The 16041-nt window shown below is 42.1% G+C and overlaps 1 protein-coding gene across 1 annotated transcript; it reads right to left on the reverse strand.

The window, feature by feature from the left end:
* Positions 1 to 14542: 14542 nt before the first annotated feature.
* Positions 14543 to 15126, reverse strand: LOC128739755 (uncharacterized). The gene is made up of 2 exons (XM_053835255.1): positions 14843 to 15126; positions 14543 to 14780 (listed from the first exon to the last, which is right to left on the reverse strand). The coding sequence occupies exons 1-2, from the start codon at positions 15124 to 15126 to the stop codon at positions 14543 to 14545; spliced, it is 522 nt and encodes a 173-aa protein (XP_053691230.1).
* Positions 15127 to 16041: the final 915 nt, after the last annotated feature.

The raw sequence follows: 16041 nt of genomic DNA on the forward strand, positions 1-16041 counted from the left end.
TCAATCAGACTCCGATTGAAATTCGTCTCAGTGTTATGTTGAATCGTATTGAATCGTAAAAAAATATGAAAAAAACGATGAAAAATTATTATGCCGCCAATCAATATCCCAAGTATCTGTTTCTATGCTATGAAACCGCAAACATTTTATTAGTCCTTTTATTGTGGTAGTTCTGAAGCTTATTTCTTCCTTGATAGTAACACTTTGCGTTGGATAAATTGATCGCCAAGAAATCCTGAAAAGTTTTTGAACTCTTTGGACTACTCTTTCAATAGAATACGATGACGAATAAAATACAATCCAGTTTAAGAGGGGTATAAAAGTGTATAATAAATCTCACCTGTGCGGTACTTCACGCTCCTAAGCAATATTTTCAATTGATTCTTAATGGTCGTTCTAGTTTATGGAACGCAAAAGAAGTTTTTATCTCCATACAGTTGAAATTATCACAAACAACCAATTTTCGAAATCAATCGAAACATGTAGCTACAATTCAAACCATGTCTACATCATTTTTGGGACATATTACATACTGTTCCGAAAATTATAAATATTCGTTCTTCCTTAATTAAATGAAACCATATACAGTGGTAACCCGATTTTGTCACTGCCCGATTGTGTGTGTGTGTGTGTGTGTGTGTGTGTGTGTGTGTGTGTGGGTGTGTGTGTGTGTGTGTGTGTGTGTGTGTGTGTGTGTGTGTGTGTGTGTGTGTGTGTGTGTGTGTGTGTGTGTGTGTGTGTGTGTGTGTGTGTGTGTGTGTGTGTGTGTGTGTGTGTGTGTGTGTGTGTGTGTGTGTGTGTGTGTGTGTGTGTGTGTGTGTGTGTGTGTGTGTGTGTGTGTGTGTGTGTGTGTGTGTGTGTGTGTGTGTGTGTGTGTGTGTGTGTGTGTGTGTGTGTGTGTGTGTGTGTGTGTGTGTGTGTGTGTGTGTGTGTGTGTGTGTGTGTGTGTGTGTGTGTGTGTGTGTGTGTGTGTGTGTGTGTGTGTGTGCTTCACAGGAATGGCTAAATCTATTCGTCCGGTATTACTTTTGTTTGAAAGGTATTATTGCTTAGTTACTACATCACTGAATTGTTTTGTACAGGGTGTTCAATAAATTCGTACACACTTTAAAAATGTGTTTAAAAAATGAAAATACAGTATATTCTTTTCTGAGTCAATTTTTATTGAAGTAGTGTTTATTATGAACCTTTACGACATATTTGGTGGAAGCACCTCCCTTCCCCCCCCCCTTCCTTTGTACTTTATGACGAGCTTGAGACGTTTCTCAAAAGAATCACATGCGGCACGCACCTGGTCCATGAGCATCTCGTCCCAGATCTTCTAATTAGTTCGCTCTAATTGGCCAGCATGTTCGACCATACATAAAAGTCCAAGGGATTAAGATCTGGGGAGCTGGGAAACCACAAAGTCTTATCGAGAAAATTAGTCAAATTCTCCCAACACCACGCTATTTGCCGTGTGGGCCGGAGCCCCGTCCAGTTGAAAGACGTAATGATCTTTCCCGAAGAGGCCACGAAGTGCCGGAGCCTTCTCCATAACCTCGGTCTCGGTTGATTTTCACGTTTCTCTCGATAAACACCTGTGGGGGCTGGTACCGAATGGCCGAAACACAAATGGCCGAATCACGATTGGCCGAAATACATATAACCGAATTTCAACAACATTCACAGAAGGCCGAATCATGAATGGCCGAATCAAGAAAGGCCGACTCATGAATGGCCGAATTATGGAAGGTCGAATTACAAAAGGCCGAATAACGAAAGGCCGAATTTTCTCGGAATGCCTAAATAACTATTCAACTAAAATCATGAATTGGCAAGCGTTAACAAATAACTTTAATCATACAAAAACCAAAATAAGCAACACAACTATTTACTATAAAACAAATAATGCTTCAAGAACGCCTTTGTTTAGTGCTTAACAAAAGAGCAACAGGGTCAACAAACTTTTTTACTAAGACGCTCCAAAAATTTGCTCATGTTTCCTAGATGATGCAGGGCGAGACGGCCGCAGGCCGCGAGTGTGCGCCGGTGACCCGCCGTTGGAAGCGCCGGCCACTGCGGGGGGCAGCCCCCTGCAGAAACCACTTCTATTTAGGTGCATGCATTTTCCTATGTTTACTGACTAGTAGGGATTATCCCTTAGTTAAGTCCGAACGAGCGGCAGCTAGTAAGGACAGCATGTACCCAACGTTTGTGCAGGTTGAAGGCCGTGAATATTTTCGGGCGAATACGACGTTCGGCCCTCGTGTTTTGTCCTTTTGTGATTTGGTCAGTAGTGATTCGGCCATTTGTGTTTCGGCCATTGGTGATTCGGCTATTTGTGTTTCGGCTATTCGTAGGTAATCCACCAGTGGAAGCTTCCCACGCTTGTATACCACCCCCCAAACCATCACCAACGCGGCGCTCTGGAACCGCGGGATGTTTATGTGTGATGGGGGGATGCTGGCCAACGTCAGCGCCCACAACCGATCATTTTGGACATTGTGCGGCTGTTGCAAGATGAAGAGTTTCTCATCAGAAAACATGAACTCCTGACCAGCATGCCACGAAAGTATCAGTTTTGCTCTGTCCAGCCTCTTCTTCGTTGTAGCCTCCGTTACCCCATGAACCTTGCGTTTCTGGTACGGCTTGCATCCCAGGTCCTTCGCCATGATGGTATGGGCAGTCCCGATCGACACATCCAGGTCAACAGCGGTCTTCCGGATCAAGCGGTTCATTTTTCGACGAACCTGCTCCCTCACCACCTTGATGGCTGCTGGCGTCCTCGCCGAACGCGGCCGCCCGGATCTAGCACGGTCCTAGGCCGAGCCCGTCTCCCGGTACCGATGGATGGTGGTACGGATGACATTCCGCTTCACCCCGTGGGATTTCAACCGCCGAAATATGTCGCCAGGTCGCTCACCTCTAGCAAACAACTTTACTACGACGTTGCGGCACTCCTTCATCGCGCGCGGTAAACAAATAACAAGTGACATCTAGTCAACGCCTTGCGCGTCGGTTAGCCTATATATAGGGTCGTTTGGGGTGATTTGGACACCTGGGGTAAAATGGACAGGTGCTTTATCTCGGAAAGTAGCAGTTTCACTGCATTCATATTATTCTCAAGTTCTTCCTTATCTTCTTACACCATTATTAACGTAAAAAAATTGGGCTTAACTTTGACAGGTGTCGCCAAATGTAAATGTAAACAAAACAACTGCCTAAAACGACACCAAATGTAATTTTGATGCTCTAGGTTTTAAGGTTTTTCCAGTGATTTAACAAACTTTTCAAATTATTGTGCAGTTCGGTTCTGTTTGGCTACATAAGAGAAACTGTTTGATAGAAAATTAGAGCTAGATTGTATAAAAATAAATCCAATTTTTTAAACTCATATTGTTGTATGCTGTGTGGGGTGAAATGGACAGTTTTGTGGGGTGAAATGATCCTGTTGATTTTAAACCATTTTTTCGGTCTCATTAATTCTAGATACCGTAAAAGTACAAAAGAGATGTGCATGTGATGTTTAAACAAGAATCCACCGAAAAGATTATTATAGACAATCAAGAGTGGATTTTGAGTATTTGAAAGTATTTGCAATCCCGCCAATAACGTATGATCGCCAAAGGGAACATTCGCAACGAAAGTCAGGGATTTTAATAATCGGGTTTCGATGTGTTTGAGAACAAACTGAATGAAATATTTCTTTGGTCATTTTCACTCAGATTCATATTGAAATTTGTGATTTTTGAGGCACTCGGGGCGAATCCCTGAATGTCTGTGGTTGTGTAAAATGCAATGTCACATTCATTTTGTTATCGTTACTATTTTATACCAATCGATATGTCGAACTGTCACTATATATTCAGTTTCAGGTTTGACCACCCTCTCTAAGCCACCAGGAATTATCCTGCATTAGGAGCACTTGCATGTGACAAATGTCGAATAAGACTTTAAATAAGATCTAGATTCATCGAAGTATGGTTTTGTTTACTTCCCAAAAAAGTAAAGTGATATTGGTATAATTTATGAACTCTCTTCCACTCTGATAGACGGAATTGAACTCGAAATACTATTACAGGCCGGACTCGATTATCCGGGGATTCGATTAACCGTGGATTCGATTATCCGGGGATTCGATTATCCGGGTTTTTAGACTCGATTATCCGGGTGAAAAATAATTTTTTTTTCACTGATTTATTTTAAACCCAAATGTTTTCACGCTACATGATAATTCCAACTAGACAAGCATTGATTAACCTCCCTAAAGCTACAAAATTCCTTTCTTACATCCCTTTCATCGGCGAAAAAAACAAAAATAAATCCTGCGATGATGAAATTAATTTTTTTACTTAAAAATCATCATCGCCATCATCATTATCATCATCATCATCATCGTAATTATCAGTAAAAAAATTGCGAAAAAGGAATTTTATGACTTTAGGGGAGATTCATAAATAATAAAAAAACATTTATTATACCTAAATATTGAAAAACATAACATACAAAAAATAATATTGTACCAAAAAAAATCATCAGTGGAAAAAATCGTAAGACAGGATTTTTTTGACTTTTGGGAAGATAGATCAATAATAAATAAAACATTTCTGATGCCTAAAAGTCAAAAAACTTGACCTACCAAAAAAAATTTGTACCAAAAATGATGATTCGATTATCCGGGTGATTCGATTATCCAGGCTGAAAATAAAAATGAGCACCCGGATAATCGAGTCCGGGCTGTACTAATTAATATGTGTTCCTAAGTTATCTGCTATAAGCCTCAGTATGTTATTTCGTTAAAAACAACCGTTTTTTACACATTGTCCATATCACCCCAAACAAAATTTTGATGCCAAAAAATCATTATTTTTATTTTAACCTATTTTAACAAAACAAAGCTAGATACAATTGTTAAACTCCGCTGGTAAACAGAAAACAAGTAAATCTCAGTATACGATTCAACTTTTTTGAGTTTTGATGCATAGATTTTGGGATAATAGGTGATTTGCTTAGGGTGTCCAAATTCCTACCTCAAGGGTTTCCCATTGTATGCAAGTAAATTACTGCAGAATCGAATTTATGTACCCAGCAATTTCATGTCAATGCTGTTCGTGAAGGACCAAAAGCGGTTGGGTGGATATATAAGCAATGTCGCTTACATGATTCCACGGGAATATAAGGCACTCCTTCCAGCATAGACCTCTGGTTTCTAGATACATTACTTCACCGTGCAAACTTATCTTGCGTAAAGCTTTGTGTGCTAGAAGGACGCGTCAAATACCTTTCCGACCTTATACGACTTGGACTGGTTACCACAACCCTTCATCCAGTCTTCGATTCATTCGATACCGTGATGCTCCTTCTCCTTTACTATAATGATGCTATGGCAATGTAATAAAATATGTGTTATCTATACCTATAAAGAAGGATTTCTGTCTGTCTGTCTGTCTGTCTGTCTGTCTGTCTGTCTGTCTGTCTGTCTGTCTGTCTGTCTGTCTGTCTGTCTGTCTGTCTGTCTGTCTGTCTGTCTGTCTGTCTGTCTGTCTGTCTGTCTGTCTGTCTGTCTGTCTGTCTGTCTGTCTGTCTGTCTGTCTGTCTGTCTGTCTGTCTGTCTGTCTGTCTGTCTGTCTGTCTGTCTGTCTGTCTGTCTGTCTGTCTGTCTGTCTGTCTGTCTGTCTGTCTGTCTGTCTGTCTGTCTGTCTGTCTGTCTGTCTGTCTGTCTGTCTGTCTGTCTGTCTGTCTGTCTGTCTGTCTGTCTGTCTGTCTGTCTGTCTGTCTGTCTGTCTGTCTGTCTGTCTGTCTGTCTGTCTGTCTGTCTGTCTGTCTGTCTGTCTGTCTGTCTGTCTGTCTGTCTGTCTGTCTGTCTGTCTGTCTGTCTGTCTGTCTGTCTGTCTGTCTGTCTGTCTGTCTGTCTGTCTGTCTGTCTGTCTGTCTGTCTGTCTGTCTGTCTGTCTGTCTGTCTGTCTGTCTGTCTGTCTGTCTGTCTGTCTGTCTGTCTGTCTGTCTGTCTGTCTGTCTGTCTGTCTGTCTGTCTGTCTGTCTGTCTGTCTGTCTGTCTGTCTGTCTGTCTGTCTGTCTGTCTGTCTGTCTGTCTGTCTGTCTGTCTGTCTGTCTGTCTGTCTGTCTGTCTGTCTGTCTGTCTGTCTGTCTGTCTGTCTGTCTGTCTGTCTGTCTGTCTGTCTGTCTGTCTGTCTGTCTGTCTGTCTGTCTGTCTGTCTGTCTGTCTGTCTGTCTGTCTGTCTGTCTGTCTGTCTGTCTGTCTGTCTGTCTGTCTGTCTGTCTGTCTGTCTGTCTGTCTGTCTGTCTGTCTGTCTGTCTGTCTGTCTGTCTGTCTGTCTGTCTGTCTGTCTGTCTGTCTGTCTGTCTGTCTGTCTGTCTGTCTGTCTGTCTGTCTGTCTGTCTGTCTGTCTGTCTGTCTGTCTGTCTGTCTGTCTGTCTGTCTGTCTGTCTGTCTGTCTGTCTGTCTGTCTGTCTGTCTGTCTGTCTGTCTGTCTGTCTGTCTGTCTGTCTGTCTGTCTGTCTGTCTGTCTGTCTGTCTGTCTGTCTGTCTGTCTGTCTGTCTGTCTGTCTGTCTGTCTGTCTGTCTGTCTGTCTGTCTGTCTGTCTGTCTGTCTGTCTGTCTGTCTGTCTGTCTGTCTGTCTGTCTGTCTGTCTGTCTGTCTGTCTGTCTGTCTGTCTGTCTGTCTGTCTGTCTGTCTGTCTGTCTGTCTGTCTGTCTGTCTGTCTGTCTGTCTGTCTGTCTGTCTGTCTGTCTGTCTGTCTGTCTGTCTGTCTGTCTGTCTGTCTGTCTGTCTGTCTGTCTGTCTGTCTGTCTGTCTGTCTGTCTGTCTGTCTGTCTGTCTGTCTGTCTGTCTGTCTGTCTGTCTGTCTGTCTGTCTGTCTGTCTGTCTGTCTGTCTGTCTGTCTGTCTGTCTGTCTGTCTGTCTGTCTGTCTGTCTGTCTGTCTGTCTGTCTGTCTGTCTGTCTGTCTGTCTGTCTGTCTGTCTGTCTGTCTGTCTGTCTGTCTGTCTGTCTGTCTGTCTGTCTGTCTGTCTGTCTGTCTGTCTGTCTGTCTGTCTGTCTGTCTGTCTGTCTGTCTGTCTGTCTGTCTGTCTGTCTGTCTGTCTGTCTGTCTGTCTGTCTGTCTGTCTGTCTGTCTGTCTGTCTGTCTGTCTGTCTGTCTGTCTGTCTGTCTGTCTGTCTGTCTGTCTGTCTGTCTGTCTGTCTGTCTGTCTGTCTGTCTGTCTGTCTGTCTGTCTGTCTGTCTGTCTGTCTGTCTGTCTGTCTGTCTGTCTGTCTGTCTGTCTGTCTGTCTGTCTGTCTGTCTGTCTGTCTGTCTGTCTGTCTGTCTGTCTGTCTGTCTGTCTGTCTGTCTGTCTGTCTGTCTGTCTGTCTGTCTGTCTGTCTGTCTGTCTGTCTGTCTGTCTGTCTGTCTGTCTGTCTGTCTGTCTGTCTGTCTGTCTGTCTGTCTGTCTGTCTGTCTGTCTGTCTGTCTGTCTGTCTGTCTGTCTGTCTGTCTGTCTGTCTGTCTGTCTGTCTGTCTGTCTGTCTGTCTGTCTGTCTGTCTGTCTGTCTGTCTGTCTGTCTGTCTGTCTGTCTGTCTGTCTGTCTGTCTGTCTGTCTGTCTGTCTGTCTGTCTGTCTGTCTGTCTGTCTGTCTGTCTGTCTGTCTGTCTGTCTGTCTGTCTGTCTGTCTGTCTGTCTGTCTGTCTGTCTGTCTGTCTGTCTGTCTGTCTGTCTGTCTGTCTGTCTGTCTGTCTGTCTGTCTGTCTGTCTGTCTGTCTGTCTGTCTGTCTGTCTGTCTGTCTGTCTGTCTGTCTGTCTGTCTGTCTGTCTGTCTGTCTGTCTGTCTGTCTGTCTGTCTGTCTGTCTGTCTGTCTGTCTGTCTGTCTGTCTGTCTGTCTGTCTGTCTGTCTGTCTGTCTGTCTGTCTGTCTGTCTGTCTGTCTGTCTGTCTGTCTGTCTGTCTGTCTGTCTGTCTGTCTGTCTGTCTGTCTGTCTGTCTGTCTGTCTGTCTGTCTGTCTGTCTGTCTGTCTGTCTGTCTGTCTGTCTGTCTGTCTGTCTGTCTGTCTGTCTGTCTGTCTGTCTGTCTGTCTGTCTGTCTGTCTGTCTGTCTGTCTGTCTGTCTGTCTGTCTGTCTGTCTGTCTGTCTGTCTGTCTGTCTGTCTGTCTGTCTGTCTGTCTGTCTGTCTGTCTGTCTGTCTGTCTGTCTGTCTGTCTGTCTGTCTGTCTGTCTGTCTGTCTGTCTGTCTGTCTGTCTGTCTGTCTGTCTGTCTGTCTGTCTGTCTGTCTGTCTGTCTGTCTGTCTGTCTGTCTGTCTGTCTGTCTGTCTGTCTGTCTGTCTGTCTGTCTGTCTGTCTGTCTGTCTGTCTGTCTGTCTGTCTGTCTGTCTGTCTGTCTGTCTGTCTGTCTGTCTGTCTGTCTGTCTGTCTGTCTGTCTGTCTGTCTGTCTGTCTGTCTGTCTGTCTGTCTGTCTGTCTGTCTGTCTGTCTGTCTGTCTGTCTGTCTGTCTGTCTGTCTGTCTGTCTGTCTGTCTGTCTGTCTGTCTGTCTGTCTGTCTGTCTGTCTGTCTGTCTGTCTGTCTGTCTGTCTGTCTGTCTGTCTGTCTGTCTGTCTGTCTGTCTGTCTGTCTGTCTGTCTGTCTGTCTGTCTGTCTGTCTGTCTGTCTGTCTGTCTGTCTGTCTGTCTGTCTGTCTGTCTGTCTGTCTGTCTGTCTGTCTGTCTGTCTGTCTGTCTGTCTGTCTGTCTGTCTGTCTGTCTGTCTGTCTGTCTGTCTGTCTGTCTGTCTGTCTGTCTGTCTGTCTGTCTGTCTGTCTGTCTGTCTGTCTGTCTGTCTGTCTGTCTGTCTGTCTGTCTGTCTGTCTGTCTGTCTGTCTGTCTGTCTGTCTGTCTGTCTGTCTGTCTGTCTGTCTGTCTGTCTGTCTGTCTGTCTGTCTGTCTGTCTGTCTGTCTGTCTGTCTGTCTGTCTGTCTGTCTGTCTGTCTGTCTGTCTGTCTGTCTGTCTGTCTGTCTGTCTGTCTGTCTGTCTGTCTGTCTGTCTGTCTGTCTGTCTGTCTGTCTGTCTGTCTGTCTGTCTGTCTGTCTGTCTGTCTGTCTGTCTGTCTGTCTGTCTGTCTGTCTGTCTGTCTGTCTGTCTGTCTGTCTGTCTGTCTGTCTGTCTGTCTGTCTGTCTGTCTGTCTGTCTGTCTGTCTGTCTGTCTGTCTGTCTGTCTGTCTGTCTGTCTGTCTGTCTGTCTGTCTGTCTGTCTGTCTGTCTGTCTGTCTGTCTGTCTGTCTGTCTGTCTGTCTGTCTGTCTGTCTGTCTGTCTGTCTGTCTGTCTGTCTGTCCTGTGTTCCTTATAGAATCAAAAACTACTGAACCAATCGGCGTGAAAATTTGCATGTAGAGGTTTTTGAGGCCAGGAAAGGTTTTAGTGATGGTTAGAGACCCCTCCCCCACTAAGAGGGGGGGCTCCCATACAAATGAAACACAAATTTCTGCATAACTCGAGAACTAATCAAGCAAATAGAACCAAATTTGGCATGTGGGTGTTTTCGGTGACAAGAATTTATTCTAGGGTAATTTGAGACCCCTCCCCTCTTTATAAGGGGAATTATAACTCCTCTCCCCTTTAAGAGGGGGGGTTTCCATACAAATTTCCTCATAACTCGAGAACTAATCAAGCAAATGGAACCAAATTTGGCATGTGAAGGTTTTCGAGGGCAAGAAAATTTTCTATGTTGAATTAGGACCCCTCCTCACTTTAAGAGGGGGGGCTCCTGTACAAATGAAATACCAATTTCCTCATAACTCGAGAACTAATCAAGCAAATGGAACCAAATTTGGCATGTGTGTGTTTTTGAAGACAAAATTTTTTTCTATGATGAATTGGGACCCCTCCCCTCTTTAAGAGGGGGGGGGCTCCTATACAAACGAAATACAAATTTCCTTATAACTCGAGAGCTAATCCAGCAAATGGAACCAAATTTGGCATGTAGGTGTTTTTGAAGGCAAGAATGTTTTCTATGATGAATAAGAACCTCTCCCGACTTTAGGAGGGGGGGCTCCTATACAAATGAAATACAAATTTCCTCATAACTCGAGAACTAATCAAGAAAATAGAACCAAATTTGGCATGTGGGTGTTTTCGGTGACTAGAATTTATTCTATGGTAAATTGAGACCCCTCCCTCTTTATAAGGGGAATTGTAACTCCTCTCCCCTTTAAGAGGGGGGGCTTCCATACAAATTTCCTCATAACTCGAGAACTAATCAAGCAAATGGAACCAACTTTGGCATGTGAAGGTTTTCGAGGGCAAGAAAATTTTCTACGGTGAATTAGGACCCCTCCCCACTCTAAGAGGGGGGGGCTCCTGTACAAATGAAATACAAATTTCCTCCTAACTCGAGAACTAATCAAGCAAATAGAACAACATTTGGCATGTGGGTGTTTTTTTTGGTGACAAGAATTTATTCTATGGTGAATTGAGACCCCTCCCCTCTTTATAAGAGGGATTATAACTCCTCTCCCCTTTAAGAGGTGGGACTTCCATACAAATTTCCTCATAACTCGAGAACTAATCAAGCAAATGCAACCAAATTTGGCATGTGAAGGTTTTCGAGAGCAAGAAAATTTTCTATGGTGAATTAGGACCACTCTCCACTTTAAGAGGAGGGGCTCCTGTACAAATGAAATACAAATTTCCTCATAACTCGAGAACTAATCAAGTGAATTGAACCAAATTTGGCATGTGTGTGTTTTTGGAGACAATTTTTTTTTCAATGATGAATTGGGACCCCTCCCCACTTTAGGAGGGGGGTCCTATACAAACGAAATACAAATTTCCTCATAACTCGAGAACTAATCCAGCAAATGGAACCAAATTTGGCGTGTAGGTGTTTTTGGAGGCAAGAATTTTTTCTGTGATGAATTAGGACCTCTTCCCACATTAGGAGGGGGGGCTCCAATACAAATGAAATACAAATTTCCCCATAACTCGAGAACTAATCAAGCAAATAGAACCAAATTCGGCATGTGGAGGTTTTTGGAGGCAAAAATATTTTCTACGGTGAATTAGGATCCTTCCACACTTCAAGAGGGGGGGCTTCTACACAAATGAAATACAAATTTCCTCATAATTCGAGAACTAATCAAGCAAATGGAACCATATTTGGCATGTGGGTGTTTTTGGAGGCAACCATTTTTCCCATGATGAATTAGGACTTCTTACCTTTTTAGGAGGGGGGGGGGGCTCCCATTCAAACGAAATACAAATTTGCTCATAACTTTAGAACTAATCAAGCAAATGGAACCAAATTTGGCATGTGAGAGTTTTAGATGGCAGAATTTTTTTTCTGTGGTGTATTACGACCCCTTTCCCTTTTAAGAGGGTGGGCTCCCATACAAATGAAATACAAATTTCCTTATAATTTGAGTACTAATCAAGCAAATGGAACCAAATTTAGCATGTAGGAGATTTTTGAGTCTTGAATTTATTTTATGATAGTTAGAGACCTCTCACCCCTGTGGTAGGGGGATATGGACTCTCATACAAATAAAACAGAAATTTTTGCGAAACTCAAAAACTAATCCAACTCGAGAAATTCGAGACTCTTCCATAAAACATTAATCAATAACAAGACCACAAAAACTATCTATAGTAACTCTAGATCATTCAGGACGAGCCGGTCGCGAATGTTGCCGGTGACCCGCCGTCGGAAGCGCCGCCCACTGGGGGGCTTGCAAAACTCGAGAAGTGACAAAGATTCATGATTTATGTACAACACAGGTTAATTTGTGGCAATACGAAGTTTGTCGGGTCAGCTAGTATGAATATACAATATATGAAGATATACGGGCAAAAATAGAACAATCTCACCAGCAGCCCTTTGAATGGAATAGAGTTGCATCATTCGAGTTTCCATAAATGCTTCCATTATTAATTTAATTTTTTCTTGTGGTATCCATGAGTATTATTTATTGTTTTTTGCGGCTAGAGTTTTCACTGTATAGTAGCAGGTGCTTCATGAGCTTAAACGAAAAAAAGAATTAAAACAGCTTATATTAAGCTTACTTACTAACAAGGTCGTGTGGCTCAACCGACACCCAAACCCGCAATTTTGAGATCAGGTAGCCAGGAACCACTCAGCATCGCACCTCCTAGCTTGGTTACTCAATAAAGTATTACCTGGTAAGGCCACATGGAGGCGCTAGGGGCTTGGGATGGCTGGAGCTATTTTGTACGCTTCCTCATTTGCCTTCCCCATTTCATACCCATTTAATATGATTTTATCCGTTTTACAAAAAATGCGAATTTCAAAATATGCTTCTCATAAAATATCAGAAACAGTGTCCATGGGTCGCTCTTTGTCAGATTTTAAGGCATAATTTAAGCTATCAAAAAAGATTTTGTTTATGAAAATATATTCACTGTTTTCAGATTTATCTATATTTATAAACAGAACCCCGCTTTGGGTCCAACAACCGTTTCCGAAATTAGGCTCTCCGACGAAAAGTTAATGACTGCTAGTTTCCCGTTAATAGGAAATGAATCCTTGCGTGGTATCCAACATATCAGCTAAACTTTATTCCAATCAACAATAATCGAAACAAGCCGACTTGCTATTTGACCTGGATATTCCCATTTAACATGACAAATTAGATGCTATAACAATGGTTCCTTTCACCAGTTGGTGGATTAAATCGGGTTTTTAATATACATAACCTAAAACATCCTAATTTTTCATAGAAAACTATCAAGCTAACTTTGAACTCCGTGCAAGAGCTTGCATGTACAACCATTAGATAATTAGTGTCCAACTATAATTATAAATAATTATAATTATAAAAGTCTATAACTATAACTATTCTCTCTATTTGTAATTATTTATTTAGAAAAAATCATTAAAAATCAAAATTGAATGACCTAGCTGTGGGATCAATGGCAATTTACCCTAACAATGCTCTAGTCACAATAGTTTAGTTATTTTGTTTATGACATTGACACTATTCTTGACACGATGCACCGTCTAAGCATTCAGCGTAGATAGGTTTGGCAATCGACGTCGGATTTAAACAGCGCATGAGGCTGAACGAGCTCGTCTGTATCGCAAGCAACAAATTAAATTGACATATTTTGAAAACCTACCATGGAATCTACCTATATACATTAACTAAAGCAATTTCCTATTTACATATTCTAACCGAAGCCGGGCTGCGCCAGAGGATTTTTAAAAAAAATATAGTTAAAGTCATACAAGTTTTCTATTACTGATGCAAATGCTGATTTAGCACTAATCATAGCGACGATGATGTTTTAAAACCCCAATACATCCGCATAGAATTACCTGAAATGACCCGAGGAAAATCGTTTACTGAATTATAGGTTTGCATCTTCTATGGGATAGCTGCTTCTAATTACAGAGCTTAAGGCACTAAGGATCACCGTAATCGCTACGAAAAGTGTAGCCATTAATGTGTTATTAAAAGCTCACTGCGATAGAACAATAGTAGACACCTATTCAATGATCTACAAACAGTGCTTAGATGTTGTTTTTTCTTACTTGCTCAAGTGAAGAGCCACCGACGATGATGAGCAAGATAATGACGGTGTGCTTCCGCGGCAGCACTAGGTGCGTTGTACGCTCCCATGGCTTAGGTATTACCATTTAAAGAAAACACCTTCTACAGTATGGAATGTCTGTACATGGTTTATAGGGGCAGCGCAGTCCCTAAACGGAATGCAATGATATGAGTACTCTTTTCATGAAAGTTCAAGTTCTTCACGAATTCACAGCAGCGCGAGTGGAACATGCCTAATCATAGCCTTACGGGCAATTGTGTATGGAAGCTAAGAAACAGGTAGTCTAGGATAACCGTAATAACATCGTAGAGCTATGATACACAAACAAAAATATATGTTCAAAACTGAAACCCAGCATTAACGCCCCGGTTTGACTATATTAATTTAATACCATGAAACCACATGCTTTGGCCCACACAGCGTTAGAAATTAAACAGGCAAATCGAATTACGCCATCAAGAACTTGCCTGTACAACACATCAGCTGATTCAATTACCACTTCCGAATGGTGAAGAAGAATCCGGTGACTGTGCACTTTTCCGGTGGTCTATTCAGAAGCAGCAATTCAGACGGCGATGCCCCAATTGAAGCTTGATATAATCATCCGGCGCCCTGACGCGGTAAACGCTCAGACCCTGACCGATTGAGTTTCAATTATTGACGGTGTTTATCTGCAAACTGAAAGGTCCCATCCAACCGTCTGGTCGAAGTGTGGAAATATTCAATTAAAATGACTACCGCACAGCAAACGTTTTACTCGAATGTGGAGCACGCAGAGGTCGAAGCGCAACGCAATGAATTGTGCATAAATAATGATTATATCTACATGAAATGAAGTTGGTAGACTATAAAAACTCAATTAAAAGACCAAAAACGCCCCACCTAATTGTTATTCTTTCAATGTAATTCGATAATGTAAATTACTTGCACCTTGACATTTGCTGCTGACGCACGTTTGCGTAGACGCATTTCCTACGCTTCCAAACAAATTATATTTTTATCAATTCAAATGATCATCTTTCAACTTCGTTTAACGATCGCTTCACAATCGAGCTGAAACCGTTTGATGATGTCGCTTTCGGGATAGATCACGGTTTCGAATACGGAAGGTTCTTCCGGTTCAAGGTTGTCATCGATGAGAATCGTCGTGATGATCTTTACACCATTCGGAATGTCGACTATCTGCGTGTGGCTTCGGTAGATCTTCGAGGTATCATTTCCCAATGATTCCGGATAGGTACGGTTTGCGACAACGGCACTAATGGAGACATTTGTTGATGATCTCTACTGAAAGCCAGAGCAATAAACGATTGATCTTACCGCCGGTGATCGACAGGTTTCCAATCTGCCAGATCGCTGATAGAACGATCTTCAACGAGCGCACGGTCGCTGCTTGTTCTATCCGTTCGTTCTTCAAACAGGCGACGGATAGCATCGACACGGGAATTGCATTCTCGCGAGAAGGACCCAGATTCGCTTTTCGATGCAGCTAGTTCCGGAGCGTGCTGAATCGGTGTATTGGAATTAGTCACTGGTGGACACAGAAAATCACCGCAGCTTTCAGCCGGATGTCCTTCGTGGCATTCGCAACTAATAGTGGCCATTTTACGTGAACGATTTTGACAACTATAGTTTTTAAACCAACAGTAATTTTCAATGATGTGTCAGAACCGAACGGACATGTTAATTTCCTAGCCTACCACGATAATAAAATTAGGTACATACATATTTTGCCACGACCTAAATATACGAGGCTAACTCATTAGAGTATAAACATAAATTCACCAACGTTATCGCAGCGTAAACATTTGGTTATTAAAGTTAGATTTGCTCGTTAAGAAAACATAGCAAGAAATTTGTTGATGGTTAAAACAACTAAGTAGGAGTTGAATGAAAGAAAACTGATTGTTTATTCCAAAGAAGGTACTGACGTCACAGAAAATAGATAGTCGCGGAGTAGCTGACCTTGTATATTTTAATCGTGGTATTTTGCAACCGCTTCGACAACTCAATTATATTATTATATATGATTAGTGTACTTTTGAAAGTATACATATTACGTTGAGCAATGGCATTTGACTGCTAAGTTCAGCTACCAATTATACTACAATTTATCATCAATCAGTACGACAATAATGCTAGTAAGATCCAACATAAAACTATAAATTAGAATTAAAATTTTACTTTGTGCTCTTCTTACAGAGCGAAAATGCACGTATTTTAGTACTCCCAATAACACTCTGATAGATATTTTTAAAAACTCTTCGTAATCAGCAGACTAGAAATCCTGTCTGAGTTCGAGAGTTTTCACATGAAAAAATGAAAATATTATTGGCCAAACTCGTGTTTTAGTCGTTGACCTTGAAATGCGGTCAGGCATTAATGTTAATATTTTTGAAACGATGGTTCTACAATTGATGAAGGTAGCTATTACCCCCCCCCCCCCTTCCTTTCCACTTTTTCCCCCCGTTCCAGAAAAATTTTTAATTAGTTTCCCCCACCGTCCCTCCAACAATTGT

Source organism: Sabethes cyaneus, chromosome 3 (assembly GCF_943734655.1).
Source record: "Sabethes cyaneus chromosome 3, idSabCyanKW18_F2, whole genome shotgun sequence".
NCBI lineage: Eukaryota > Metazoa > Arthropoda > Insecta > Diptera > Culicidae > Sabethes > Sabethes cyaneus.